Below are 12985 nucleotides of genomic sequence, written 5' to 3' on the forward strand. Positions count from 1 at the left end.
ATTCAGAATTCATATGCATAACTTTTTCACTTATTTTCAATTTATAATTACAAATGAGACATTTCCGATTTAAAATGACCAACTATACTCTTTTTTTTTTTAACCAACTGCAATTATAATATAACCTAGCAATCCAATGAAGTCTCGATTTGACAATCAACGAAAAGTTGCTTGATATCCGGATTTGAATCTTACCCTCAATACTAAATTTATTGTAACACATAATAGAGAGACATTACAATCAAATATAGAAAATCAATTTACCGCTTAAAGAGTCTTAAATTTTTTGCAAAAGTAGTAGATAAACGTTGAAATCAAATATAGAAAAATCAAATTACTTAACAACTATGAATGAAATAGCCAACTATATAGCCAAGTATAGATTTACCATAAGCAGCATTTTATATTTCTATATAACAAACAATCTATCAAACAGTAACATTATTATACAAAATGCTAAAGTGATAATTAATCTAAAGCTTAATTTTTTTTTTCGAGAATAACTTATTTTTGAAAAATAATCGCTGCAAAAATCAACTGTAAATAGTATTAACATTCTTCGATCACTTTACCATGCATTATCTAAAGTGGCTTGTTTGAATGTTAATTTTGCATTTTTTTTTTTGAAATAAATGAATTCCATGAAATCTATTTATAAACTTAAATTTTTGTATTTGGTATAAAAAAATTAAAATTTGAATTCCACGAGTTTAATTTTATAGATTTAAATATATAATTAAATCAAATTCCACCAAAAAAGGAAAAATTTATAAATAAATTCCATAATTTAAATAATCTAAAATTTTATGATAAAACTATCCATCTTTTTAACTTTTTAAAATTATTATGTGAATATTATTTTAGAAAATAAAAACGAATGAATTTTTAATTTTGAATTTACTATAAACTCATACAACAAAATGTTATCTAAAATTCTAACTCATTTATAACAAATGCAGTATTACGGTCCAGATTTCATTTTCAAACAAGATTAATTCTATTATTATAGTTAAATCTCTGGTTAATTAATATGAGAATCCTTTCCTTTCTAAAAAAAATTAAAGAAAACAAGGTTGGTTAAAGATTAATTCAACAATATTCGGCTAATTTTACTCTATCAAGCGAATAGAGCAAATTACTATTTAAATTAAAATTATTCTCTTATTAAGATTCGGCTAATCCTTTAATATTGAACCAGATCTTCACAACAAACTATGCATCGATCATTTTGCGGTGAAAATTAACACTCACAACCACAAACCATCGCCATCCCCACCGGTGAATATAACTCCATTGACATGTAATATATAAGAGCATGCAAGATTAATCAACAACTTCAAATTTAAACATAGCAGGCCAAAATTCTATGAAAAGCATAAATGCATAGAACCATTTCATCGATAGAGCTTCCAGGAAGCTTCAGAATCTAACTACAGCTTTACATGGTAAACCTTCACCACCAAAAATCTACAGAATGTTAAAAGCAAACATAATTGATTAATCATTTTCCAAATCTTTTATCAGGTGGAAGCAGGAAAATTGCCAGTTGGTTTCTTTAAGGACTTGCAGAAAAAAGAGAATGCTGCTTTCAGTTCATTTGGTAGAGCGACTGAAAGAGGCAGAGAAAAGGAATGAGGAGCATTACGGTACTCAAGACGAGATGCATCATGGTAGTGGCGCTTTTTTCTCACAGCAAATGAATGAGCCAGTGCAGGTTGCTGCTTGTTAAGCCCTTCAATAATAAATGAGAATGCCCCAAAAGTCAGGCAGCTCTGTAAAAGAGCCTGCGGCGCTCCTGCATATTACCATATAGCTCAAACAGTCAAACAAAGGAACAGAAATGACACAGAAATGTTCGTACCATATAGCATGCAAGCCTTCCCTTCTCTATAATTTGCACACATCAAGTCATTTTTAAGAATTTAAAGCCAACCAATAAGTTCCATACAGTACTCATGTAACCCATAGGCATATATATTAACACCGCCTAATAAAGGTTGCGACAATTGATAGTTAGTAATAACACAACAAAAGAATTTGAAATATTACAAAAAAATTTCTCAAGGATGATACAAACATCAACATGGACACTGAACTTGTGGAGGGTGGGATGAGATTGAAACACATGTTTGAAAAATGCGAAGAAATTTATCAAAATGGTAAACCCCATGTTGATGGCATGACATGCATGTCTCCAATGAATATATGAAGACAAAAAATGTTATATGCTTGGAATATTTACTGATGATACATACAAGTAAATACAATTAAAAAAAAGCCAACAACAAGTCACAAAAGCACATCCCACTCTTTTACCCACAAAACTGTAATCTTATATTCATTTAATGCATCACCTAAGAAATTAAATATAAAAACCTTGCCAGATCCCTCCAGCCTCTGTTGGCTCTCGTAATACTAAAGAGAATAGAAACAAAAACAAATGGCCAAAATGGACAAGTTTGAGCTTGGGTTTATTAGCTATTGATTTCCAATTTCCCTTCTGATGAGGGGTTCATTTTTCCAATGGGCGAGTGGGGAATTACACACCTGGAAAACTTAAAGCAAGACCAGTGCAACATCCAGCCACTCCAGCATTGATGACTACAACAACAGAAGGTGTAAGTACAAATAAACATAAGAATGAGGCAGAAGAACCAGCTGTACAGCTAAAATGTCATACCGTCATCCTTCCCTCGAAGCTTCTTCAAAAAGCAGACAACCAAACTGTGCACTCCAGATAGGACTGCAAATGTCTGTTGCAGGCAATTATAAATTAAAGCGAATTTCATGTCACTGACATAGCAAAATGAGAGGAGGAGATAATAGTAGCTAGGAAACAGGCAGAGCAGAACAATTATCAATGAAGAAACACAATAAAACCATGGCATGAAAAATCTAGAAGTTGTATCTTTCTTCGCCATTAGTAGAAAATCATTAGGTATATTAGGTATAAATAAGTTAGATAACTATGACTGAGAAATCATTTGGTTAAATATTTTTCCCCTCTTTTCTTGAACTACCACACAGAAATATTTTCTTGTGAAGAACAATGAAAGGAGTAATGGGAGTGCAGCAGAACTGTCAACGAAGAAGCACAATAAAACCATGGCATGACAAATCTATAAATTATATCTTTCATCACTGCTTAGTGGAAAATGTTTAGGTATAAATAAGTTACTATGACTGAGAAATCATTTGGTACAATTTTTTCATCTCTTTTCTTGAACTACAACACAAGGAAATATTCTCTTGTGAAGAACAAGTTTTGAGGAATCTTCCATATTCTATACCTTGGCATAAGATCCAGCCTCCACAAAGGATCCTTTAAAGCCTTGCTTCTTAATCAATCCCGAACCTGAAAAATATTAATACCAATTAGTCACATCTCATTATCTCCAAATAATCCACACAAAAAAAAAAAAAAAAAGATCTTTAGTTGGAATATGAAACAGCACAGTATTAGTTGACAGCTTAATGCTAGCTAAACATCAAGAACCTACTAGAGTGTACATTTCCAGAACAGTCACATCCTAGACATCATATCTTAGTTATTATTACATCAAACTGAAACTAAGAATAGTTGAATTCCACTTCTGGAACTAATGGACAAGAATAAAAGAACTCAAATCCATACAAATTGAAGATGTATCAATAACCCCCAAACTTCCATGCCTTGCCTATGCCCATATCTTAAGTGCTTAGCAGCAAACTCACTAACTCCGAGAGGAAAATTATGGATATTCAAATAATTGATTGGTTCCATATAAATTCTCCTCTCCAAAACAACATCAAACTAGGCACTCAAAATGTGATATAGCTTAAACCTAACATCACTAAACACTTGGATGTTTACTGGGATCAAATTTGCATCATATGTAATGCAGCAACAGATATGTTCTTCACTAATCAAATAAAATGACAAATATATTGCCAAATTTTCAAACTTCATCTATGTGACCAACAGGCAATAGAAAGACTATATCCAAGTTATTCAGTCCAAATTAAAACAGTTGGTGGCGCAATAATTAAAAGGGAACTGGGGATTTACAAAATGAGTTGCAAAAGCTCATAAAGTCATCCTTATAAGATCAATGTTAGTTCATTTCTAGAACAGTTCCCTGCGTGCTGGATGCACATGTTTTTCTTTTCAATTTCCTTTCTCATACGAAAATTTGAAGCTTAAACGTATGAGAACTCCACACTAAATGCTACATATTTGTTCCTAATCCCCACCCATTGCATCATTCAGCACAAGTATATCAGGCTCCAAGTCTCCTACATAGAGAAGGCCACGTTTTCTAAAGAAACAGTATCACTCATATAAACATCAAAAACCAAACGCAACTTTCTTATAGAAAGTCACTGACACAGCAAAATGCAAAAAGATACAAATTTTAAACAAAGTCAAAATTAACATCTTTTCAAAGGCTAATTTATCTTTCTCGACTTAAAATAGCAAATAAACTGTCAGGTTTTTCTAATTCCATTCAATTTCCAGTACTTACCAAAATTCTATCATAATGAAATTAACTAAAAAATAAAAATTACAAGGATAATCTAATAAGAGCATATACTTTTAAGATTTAGAATGAGAGAGAGGGAAATACCGTAGCCAAAAATGCTGCCCATGAAGGCACCGCCGGCAGAGTCACCGGCGAAGCGGATGAGGCAGACGGCCGGAGAGCTCGACTCAGGAACAATTAATTCATTTGAAGAATTAGAATTAGGGTTTTGATTTTGATTGGTTTCTTCGAGATTGGGATCGATATTGTTGTTTGGAGAATCTGCCGTTGCCATCTTCCTCTCTCTCTCTCTCTCTCTCTCTCTCTCTCTGATTTGAACTGTGAATTCTATCAAAATATCCAAACAAAAAAGTGCAGCCGCTCTGTCACTTCAGACGGTCCTGTAACCTGTTTCTTTCTCTTTCTATCTCATTTTGTTTTACAATACGACGCCGTTTGGTGCCATTCTAATTGTACAGCAGTAAATAATATTTTGGGCCTAGACCTAGTTTACCCAATAACATGCGAAACCCAAAAGTTGTTGTAACAGGTTTGAAATTTTAATAGCCATTGTAAGTAGCTTGTTGTAAAGCCCTTGTTGTTTGTACTTTTATATCGAATTCTATCCCAACTCGGTAAATTGGCTGCTGTGAAATTTTATATTTATAGTTGGGATTTGAGAAGATAGAGAAAAAACAGATAAAAAGAAGCAAACAATCAATCAAATCTTTATTGTGAAGAAGAATATTAAAAGAACAAGAGATGGTGCATCTTGCAATTCTCAGATATGAGAGATCATACAAGAAAAAGAATTTGAAAGAAAAATAAAAATCACGCCAGGTAGTCAGCCATTTTTATGTATAGCTAGCTTTTCGACCCAAGTAGGGTTTGTTATGTGACAGCCGTAGGTAGAATTGGTGTTTTTGAATGACTTAAAAATGCTCCTGATAAATGGCTCCAAACTCTGCCCTCCAGGCCTGATCATCATCTGTAATTGTGTTGTGGATTACTTCAGAATCTTCTTCCCTGTATAATGGTTGCAATGCAGATTCTGGTAATTTGCTTTCTGCTAGGTACTGTTTCATGGTGATCATCTCCATCTTGTGCTTTCTTTTAACTTTCTCTATTTGCTTCTTTAACTTCTCATTGTCTTGCTGAACCTTGGTAAAGTTTTCCTGTTTGGATAACAAAATCAAGAAATCAAATAGCTGGCCATACCATTTTTCAAGTAGAAACTTAGCAAATGCTACTTCTATAAGTTACCTCTGCTACCGAGGCAGCATGTTCAGCTTCTCTTAGCCGAACAAGAAGTTCTCCTGCAGCATGAACAGCTTCTGCAGTGTCTCTAAGCTGGAGCTTTAGACTCTTATTCTCCTTCTTCAAGAATTCTTTCTCCCTTTCCCTTTCAACCCTTAAGGCTGAAAGTTCAGCTGCAAGTGATTTGGCAAAGCGAGTTCCGCCTTTGTTTCCTGCCTTTGCTGCTGCCTTTTTCACCTCTGCTATCCCTTCCATTATTGCACGGTGCTTTCCAACTAAATCATTGTATTTCTCTTGTAGTTCAGCATAGTGTTCAACCATCCTTGCATGACCAAGTACTGCTCTACTAAGTGCATCATCTAATTCCGAAGTACACTCCTTTTCTAATTTCAATTCCATCTCCACCTTCTCTGCACGTCGACGATTGGATTCAAGATCAATCCTTAGATCATCAGTTATAGAAATCCATTCACTCTCCATTTCTGTCCATCTCTGTCTCTCCCTCTCAAGTTCTTCCTCATTAACACATCGGGCATCTACACTTTTGCGTAATTGAATGGACTGTGCTAACAAAGAGGATCTCAGTTTATTAATAGATTTATTTGCTGATGATGCATCAGTGTACGACTTCAACTGAGTCCTTAAACTATGAATTTCTTGAAGAAGTGCTTCCTTCTGCTTTATATCAAAATAAGCATTCTCTTGATCCGATACTTCTTGGACTTCTTTTATTTCACATTTTTCCTCTATGATTTCTGGAGGCTGCACAAATCAATTGGAACAAATGAGACTTGCAAATAATGAAATTAATAATAGACTATGCAACGTTTCTGTTATAGAGGAAACTAACCATGTTTTGATCTTTCAGTGAGTGATAGTCTTCATTATTGGATTCCTCAAATGGTATTATTTGATTCTTTGAGCCCTCAAGACTATTTCCTTGCTGATCATGTCCTGTGATGGAATGTTCTTTTTCAAATTTGTATTGTTCCACCTGCAGATATTCAAGTTGTCAGTAAAGTAAAATTCTGAGCGGTGGAGAACATATTCAGAGGGGTTAAAAGAATTATTACCAGGCAATTCAGATGCTCAATTTTAGCTGCTTGCTCCTTGCAAATATTTTCAAGTTCTTTCTCTCTGTTATGGGCATAATTGCCTTCACCCTGCAAAGATAAAGACCAATTGATTTAATCATACAAATAAAGAACATGGGCTATCACACTGAGCTGAAAAAAAGTGAAAGCATACTTTAGACTCCTGATTTGTCAGTTTAGTGGGATTTCCTGCTTCATCAACTGTTGCAATCCATGTTTTCAGGCTATCTTGAACCTCATTAGAGTTATCATTGATCTTCTGTTGACAAGATGCACAGAATAAAGGAGTTGACGGGCCATCTGGCACTGGTGCCTCTTCCGGTAACTTTTGAACAGGATAATAGGCTTTGTCAACTTCTGGACAGGGTTTCAAAGCCAAGTTCTCAAAAGAGAAGGCAACTGAAGATCTGTTTAATGCTGAGTTCCGCTGGTGATGGTCAATAATCTGCAAACCTCTTTGAAGGCTAGCAGCCAAAGACTCGGTGGGGCCTGGCAATATCTTGCTTGAACGCAGAGATGATTGTATGTTCTCACTTGAGCTCAAATTTTGCTCACTTTGCTTGAGTGACTGGGACATTACATTTGACTTGGCACTCTTTGACACATTGTTTTGACTTGCCGAAAATGCTGATGAAGAAATTACCATGCTTCTCCTAGTGTTTCCAATTTTAGGAGACTCAGAAAGCGTTGGCTCATGAAGAACTTCAGACTGACGACATAAGCTAATAGAGATGCTACTTCTAATTGCAGGATCAATAGCCTTGAAGGCATTATGGGTACTTAATTCATCACATGCAACACTATCTTTATGTTTCCCCACGCTTATTTCTTCATCTACAATTGCTACTGGACCATTTACTTCTTCATCTTCACTCATCAAGTCTGTCTCAAAACTTTCATCTACAGAAGAAAAGTGGCTGGAGTTTCTATAATCAGATAGGTCTTTTGAGTCCTCCTCAAAAGAACCATGTAACCTATTGAGCTGCTGCTGTAGTTCTTTCACATCGTCCTCATCAACATTTACTTCATTATCAGAATCATTGTCAATGCGGGGTAATATCAAAGAGCGATTAAGGCTTACTCTCAGGTGGTTCAAGCTTTCACGTGCATTTCGCCCTTTGAAGTATCCATTTTTATTACCAACTGAACTATGCACATCTGATTTTGCTCTTATGAGTTCTTCCTGGGAATTGCAAGATGCTCATTTAACTAACATGAAGTCAATTGCTTGGTGTGATATTGAAAGAAAAATCCCCAAGGACAAGATTTTACCTTTAATTGGCGAATCTGATCACTCAAATCATTAACGTCATCCTCAGATATTTCATTTATTACTGGCTCATTTTTAATGAATTTAACTCGCTGCCCAAATCTGAGGGTCCTCAATGTCTCACCAATATGTCTGCATCAACAAGCACAAGTGCAAATTCTTGTTTTACAATAGCAGTTTTGAGTATTAACGAAATTAAGTTCTATTCAACACCTACTTCAGAAGTAACCTAACTGATGATAATAAGACAAGGGAAATAAATTAATCAGGCCATTCATGTGATAAAGCAATACTGAAACCATGAGCACCTCTTAACACAAACAATATACAAAATGCAGTTTGCAGTTTTACCTATTGTCGAGTGAGATGTTGCATATAACAGTAAGTTTTGCATTGCCACCGAGTGATTCTTGCAGCAAACGTGTTAAACAAGATCCTTCATATGGTGCAACTTCAGATTTCCCCAGTTGAGCTCCTTTTGCAAGAGCATTCACCAACAGCCTACGTAAATGCAATAAATCTGATTACTAAAGTGCAGCAGTTGATGGAACAAGTGATGACACTAGCTTTTGGCAAAATAAAGGTGTTTCTAAATAATACCACCTAGGCACAATAATATAATCGTGACAAGGAAATCATAATTTTCTTCTTCCCCTGTAGTAAAATTTTTTAAGTTAATTCTATATTGCCATGGTGACATACCCAAGCTGTGAAAGAGACTTCTTGACATTTTTGCCTTCCCTTACAATTTCTCTACCTGCATCATCAAGTTTTGTTCTATCTAGCCCGGCAAGATCAACAAAGCTGATTCTGCTGATTTTTGAACTGCTGAAACATTTTGATGCAGCTTCCTGTCATATGATGAATAACCACACGTGATAGGACATTAATAAAAACCACATGGATAACTGCAGCAAGACTTGTAAGCTATTACAAGGTCACTCAAGATTGGTAATCCAAAATACTATTATTAAAATCAGCACAAGCCATGATTGCACAATTATCCAAAATGAAAGGACCATAAATATAAAAGAAACCTTCTTTCAGGAGTGAACCAAAAAATTCCATAAGAAAATAAAAGTAAAAATATGTTGGTCATAATCAACGACTATTAAGTTCCAAAGCAAGCAACAGCAAATGATACCTTGCACCAGGACTCAATAGTGAAAGTAAACACAACGTGAGACCTAGAGCTCTTAGAATTTACGCTTGTTGCTCCAACTTTTCTACTTGAAAGCCCCTGCATCATATATGAAATATTTGACATATGAAATGCAAAAGAAACCAAAATTTAATTTTGAAAAAATGAGAAAGTAACCACTATGAATGTGTATAGCAGAAATTTTATGTTATAATTCAAAATAATACAAAGTAGTAGCTAAAGAATTCTCATAAATATCCTAATCAAAATGATTGTTCTGTGCCCACCTTGATCAATATTTGAGTTATATCTTCGTAGCTACTCACATACTCCTCCGTCAAATTCTCAACATGCAATCCATTTTTAGGATCATTCCTTATCTACAACCAGTTGTATAAAATTGGTTATAGCCATCAATCAAAAAATGGGAAAAGCAAGAACAAAAGAGTGAAAGCTGGAGTATCAACAAAAGAAATGAAAGTAGGGTGCGTGACATATCCACCTCAAGATTTCTTTGCATGGGATCGAGCAAATCCCCAATTTGATCATTGTATATCTGCAATATAAATTGTAAAAACTCAAATGATAAACATGAACCAAATGCACAGATTGTGATCACAAGTTCTCAGAAAATTCAAACCTCAAGAAAAGAACATCGACACTGATAATTTATCTGTTTCCCTTCAGAGTTCTCTTGCTCCTGCATAGGACATGGCACAATTCGAAGGAAATTTAGATACAGAACTCAACTAAGCATCGCCATAATTCATTTTTATAAAGTCAAAAAGCAAAACATACTCTCTGAATCTCTGAAAATAGCATTTTAAAAATTCGAGGAACGATGCCTTGGTGACTATAGGGCGAAGAATCCTCCACCATGGCACTTGGCGGACCCCACATTGTATAGGACTTTCCACTTCCAGTCTAATTAGAATTCAAGAAATTAACACAACTATGATAGACAGTAATAAACATGTACCAAGAAGTGATAGTTCTTTAAAGAAGTTAACATAGAACAAGAATCATATGTACCTGGCCATATGACAAGATCGAGGTATTATAACCTGTTAACGCGCTTTTAACCAAAGGAATGCCAACTAACTGAAAGACATCTTCCTGGTACACACAGTCAACAGCCCATAAATCAGAATTCCTTGCCCTATATTTGTTTAACAAGAATTTAAGGGGGCTAGAGAGATAGGCAAGAGACCAACATAAATAAAAGAATCTTAACATGGTTTCTACTATAATAAATTGAAGTTATTCCAGTCTCCAAACATGCATTTGCCTACACTAGTACGAATGAAGTGAAATGATCAAATACGAACTATAATTTTTTCTTCTCTGACTTTTTTTTTTTCCTGAGCCAAAAACAGAACCAGATTGTAGAATGCGGTTAAAAGAATATTCGTTTGTAGCAGGCACTACGGAGCATCTTGTGAATCCAGAATAACACCCAAGCCAACGTTTAGTTTCCTATAAACTAAAGTAATGAAAAAGGAAAATAACAGAACGAATAGTCTACCATGTCTTAAGATTCTTCCCTCCAAATCACTCAAAACAATTTAACTAAATCCTTTTGTCCAGGCCTTTTTTAGTTAAATCTAAACAAATATTTTAAACTTAGTTATATCTTCAATTTTTCCTCTCATAAGTCATTTGTAAAATAATTTCATAAACAATGAATTCAAACCAAGTCATGCTCACATTAAAATTAAATACACAGAGAGGGTCGAACCTGTTTTGAATTGGCGCCAAGAACCGAATCAAAGCTAAATTTGCGATCACGAATGGATAATGAATTTGAAGAATGGATTACTCCACCTCCTCGTTCGTGATCATTTACCGGCCTAATTCTCACCACAACCTAAATTAAAATAGAAATAAAATCAGCGAACTAAATTTAACTTCAAATAAAATTTAAAAAAAAAAAAAAAAAAAAATCCAAGACAAACCTTCACTGGCGGATCCGAACTTGCTAATGTTTCATTCCGACCATCCGATGCGCAAACCTCTCCCTGCAAAATTTTCATTGTTAAGTCATAGCAACATAACTACACTAAACTGAAAAGAGAATGACGCAATTTTAACAACAGAATACCTTCAGAGGAGGATCCTGAGAAAGAGATGAATCAGATATTGCTGCGTCATTGAGGGAAGTAAAGGACTTGGAGAGCGACGGCTTGGGGATGGAAGCTGAGAGTGGAGGATCTTGAAATTGGATGTTGGGATCTGGTGGAGGAGTATTTTCGGAAGTGAAAATTTTTGTGAATTTAGGGTTTGAGGCGGACTTGCGCTTGGAGGAAATGGATTTGGGAAGCAAATTGCGAATGGAAGATGTTGATATCCTTCCCACGAACCGATTCTCGCTGCTCTCTGTAAATGATTTCATGTTTTCTTTTCAACTTTCGTTTGTTTCCTGTTAGTTCAAGAGAGTAGAAGTGCTTGATGCAGAGAGAGATAGAGAGTACAATTCAAATAATGGGGAGAGAGGGAAGAGGAGAAAGAAAGTTTATGTTGAGAGAGTGATGACCGTTGAGAAATGAGATTTGTGTTTAAATTATGGTTTCCTCTTTCAGTTCAAAAACAAAAACTTGATGTTGTTGGAATGACATTAATGCCACTAATCTTGTGCCTAAATCATTTGTTAAGACGCGAGTTTTAAGGTATCTGAAGATAATTACCCTCTCTCACAATAGTTGTCACGTCACTTTTCTTAAAAAAATTATTAAATTTATTGAAATTATAATAGATTAGTGAGTAAATTGACTGTATGTCTCATTTAATATTAATTTTTTAAAAAAATTATTAAATTAAAATAATAATTATTGGTCATATATCAAGAGAAAATATGAAAAAAAAATTTAATACTTCTTAAAACCACAAATATGACAAGTATTTTAAAATAAATAATTTTCTCAAATGTGATAAATATTATAAAATGAAGGTAGAAATAAAAAAAAAAAAAAACAGAAATGTGTGAGGAATTTTCAATTTTTTTTAAGAACATTTTTAGTCATTTTATAACTTATAAATAAAGCAAAAATTTCGGAAGAAAAATATTTTTTATTTTTTAAATTGAGAGATGATAAAGAACTCAAAGTTACAAATCTTTTTTTTTTCCAAATTATAAAAAAACCAAGAAATTTGAAAATAAATTACAAACGGTAAGTCATAAATGTAACAATAAATAGACTGTGATGTTGTCATATTCAATAATTTATTCAATTATTTTGTCAAATTTAAATACAAACATATAATTTCAAAGGAAATTACAGAAATGAAATAAACATAAAATGATAATTTAGAGTAATTTTTAGACAATTAGTAAGCAATTAAGATATTTATTTTAAAGCATAGATTTGATTTTTATGTGACAGTAATAGAGCTTTGCTACGTTTTAATTTGAAAGGGAAAAAAAAAAAGACAGACATTTACAACAAGTGATTTGAAGGCTATGATGACGAATATGGACCCATCAACCCACCACCACCGGCCTCCAAATCTTTGTCAAAAAGCCGCTCCTCTTCCCGTTGTAACATCTAGAAATTTGAGGGGGAAATGGGGACAAATCTGTCCTTCCCAAAATATTCAAATAATTAGCCGTTGTGGCCGGCGATCCATCCTCAAACGTTAACGTCACAGCCACTAGCATTTCTCAACTATGACAGCTTACTTTCCTTATTTAAAAAAAAGAAAAAATTATTTTTGCAAAAATTTC

The 12985-nt window shown here is 34.1% G+C and overlaps 2 protein-coding genes across 3 annotated transcripts; both read right to left on the bottom strand.

The window, feature by feature from the left end:
* Positions 1 to 1362: 1362 nt before the first annotated feature.
* LOC105633050 (chloroplastic import inner membrane translocase subunit TIM22-2) lies at positions 1363 to 4898 on the bottom strand. 2 transcript variants are annotated; one of them, XM_012215563.4, is made up of 5 exons: positions 4608 to 4896; positions 3291 to 3355; positions 2681 to 2753; positions 2548 to 2601; positions 1363 to 1795 (listed from the first exon to the last, which is right to left on the bottom strand). In XM_012215563.4, the coding sequence occupies exons 1-5, from the start codon at positions 4795 to 4797 to the stop codon at positions 1521 to 1523; spliced, it is 657 nt and encodes a 218-aa protein (XP_012070953.1). In that variant the 5' UTR covers positions 4798 to 4896; the 3' UTR covers positions 1363 to 1520. The 2 variants fall into 2 exon arrangements, with proteins under 2 accessions (XP_012070953.1, XP_037494603.1); XM_037638675.2 differs by lacking the exon at positions 2548 to 2601 and having other exon boundaries at positions 4608 to 4898.
* A 310-nt stretch (positions 4899 to 5208) lies between these two features.
* LOC105633051 (kinesin-like protein) lies at positions 5209 to 11810 on the bottom strand. Its single transcript, XM_012215565.4, has 17 exons — positions 11366 to 11810; positions 11220 to 11282; positions 11003 to 11131; positions 10297 to 10380; positions 10063 to 10188; positions 9905 to 9964; positions 9767 to 9820; positions 9552 to 9644; positions 9268 to 9363; positions 8826 to 8974; positions 8475 to 8624; positions 8126 to 8255; positions 7008 to 8036; positions 6833 to 6922; positions 6610 to 6753; positions 5766 to 6521; positions 5209 to 5677 (listed from the first exon to the last, which is right to left on the bottom strand). Exons 1-17 carry the CDS (start codon positions 11654 to 11656, stop codon positions 5435 to 5437), a joined length of 3687 nt encoding a protein of 1228 aa, XP_012070955.1. The 5' UTR covers positions 11657 to 11810; the 3' UTR covers positions 5209 to 5434.
* Between the last annotated feature and the right edge of the window lie 1175 nt (positions 11811 to 12985).

Source organism: Jatropha curcas, chromosome 7 (assembly GCF_041381405.1).
Source record: "Jatropha curcas cultivar XTBG-Jc1 chromosome 7, XTBG_Jcur_1.0, whole genome shotgun sequence".
Classification (NCBI taxonomy): domain Eukaryota; kingdom Viridiplantae; phylum Streptophyta; class Magnoliopsida; order Malpighiales; family Euphorbiaceae; genus Jatropha; species Jatropha curcas.

What these genes read in the sequence shown, in the direction of transcription:
- LOC105633050 (XM_012215563.4), bottom strand. Translation starts at nt 4,797, where the DNA reads ATGGCAACGGCAGATTCTCCAAACAACAATATCGATCCCAATCTCGAA. An exon ending in GGGCAGCATTTTTGGCTACG is followed by an intron (nt 3,356 to 4,607) that starts GTATTTCCCTCT and finishes AATATTTTTCAG; the next exon opens with GTTCGGGATTGATTAAGAAG. An exon ending in GCTTCGAGGGAAGGATGACG is followed by an intron (nt 2,602 to 2,680) that starts GTATGACATTTT and finishes CTGTTGTTGTAG; the next exon opens with TCATCAATGCTGGAGTGGCT.
- LOC105633051 (XM_012215565.4), bottom strand. Translation starts at nt 11,656, where the DNA reads ATGAAATCATTTACAGAGAGCAGCGAGAATCGGTTCGTGGGAAGGATA. An exon ending in GTTCGGATCCGCCAGTGAAG is followed by an intron (nt 11,132 to 11,219) that starts GTTTGTCTTGGA and finishes ATTTTAATTTAG; the next exon opens with GTTGTGGTGAGAATTAGGCC. An exon ending in TTGGCGCCAATTCAAAACAG is followed by an intron (nt 10,381 to 11,002) that starts GTTCGACCCTCT and finishes TGTGTGTACCAG; the next exon opens with GAAGATGTCTTTCAGTTAGT.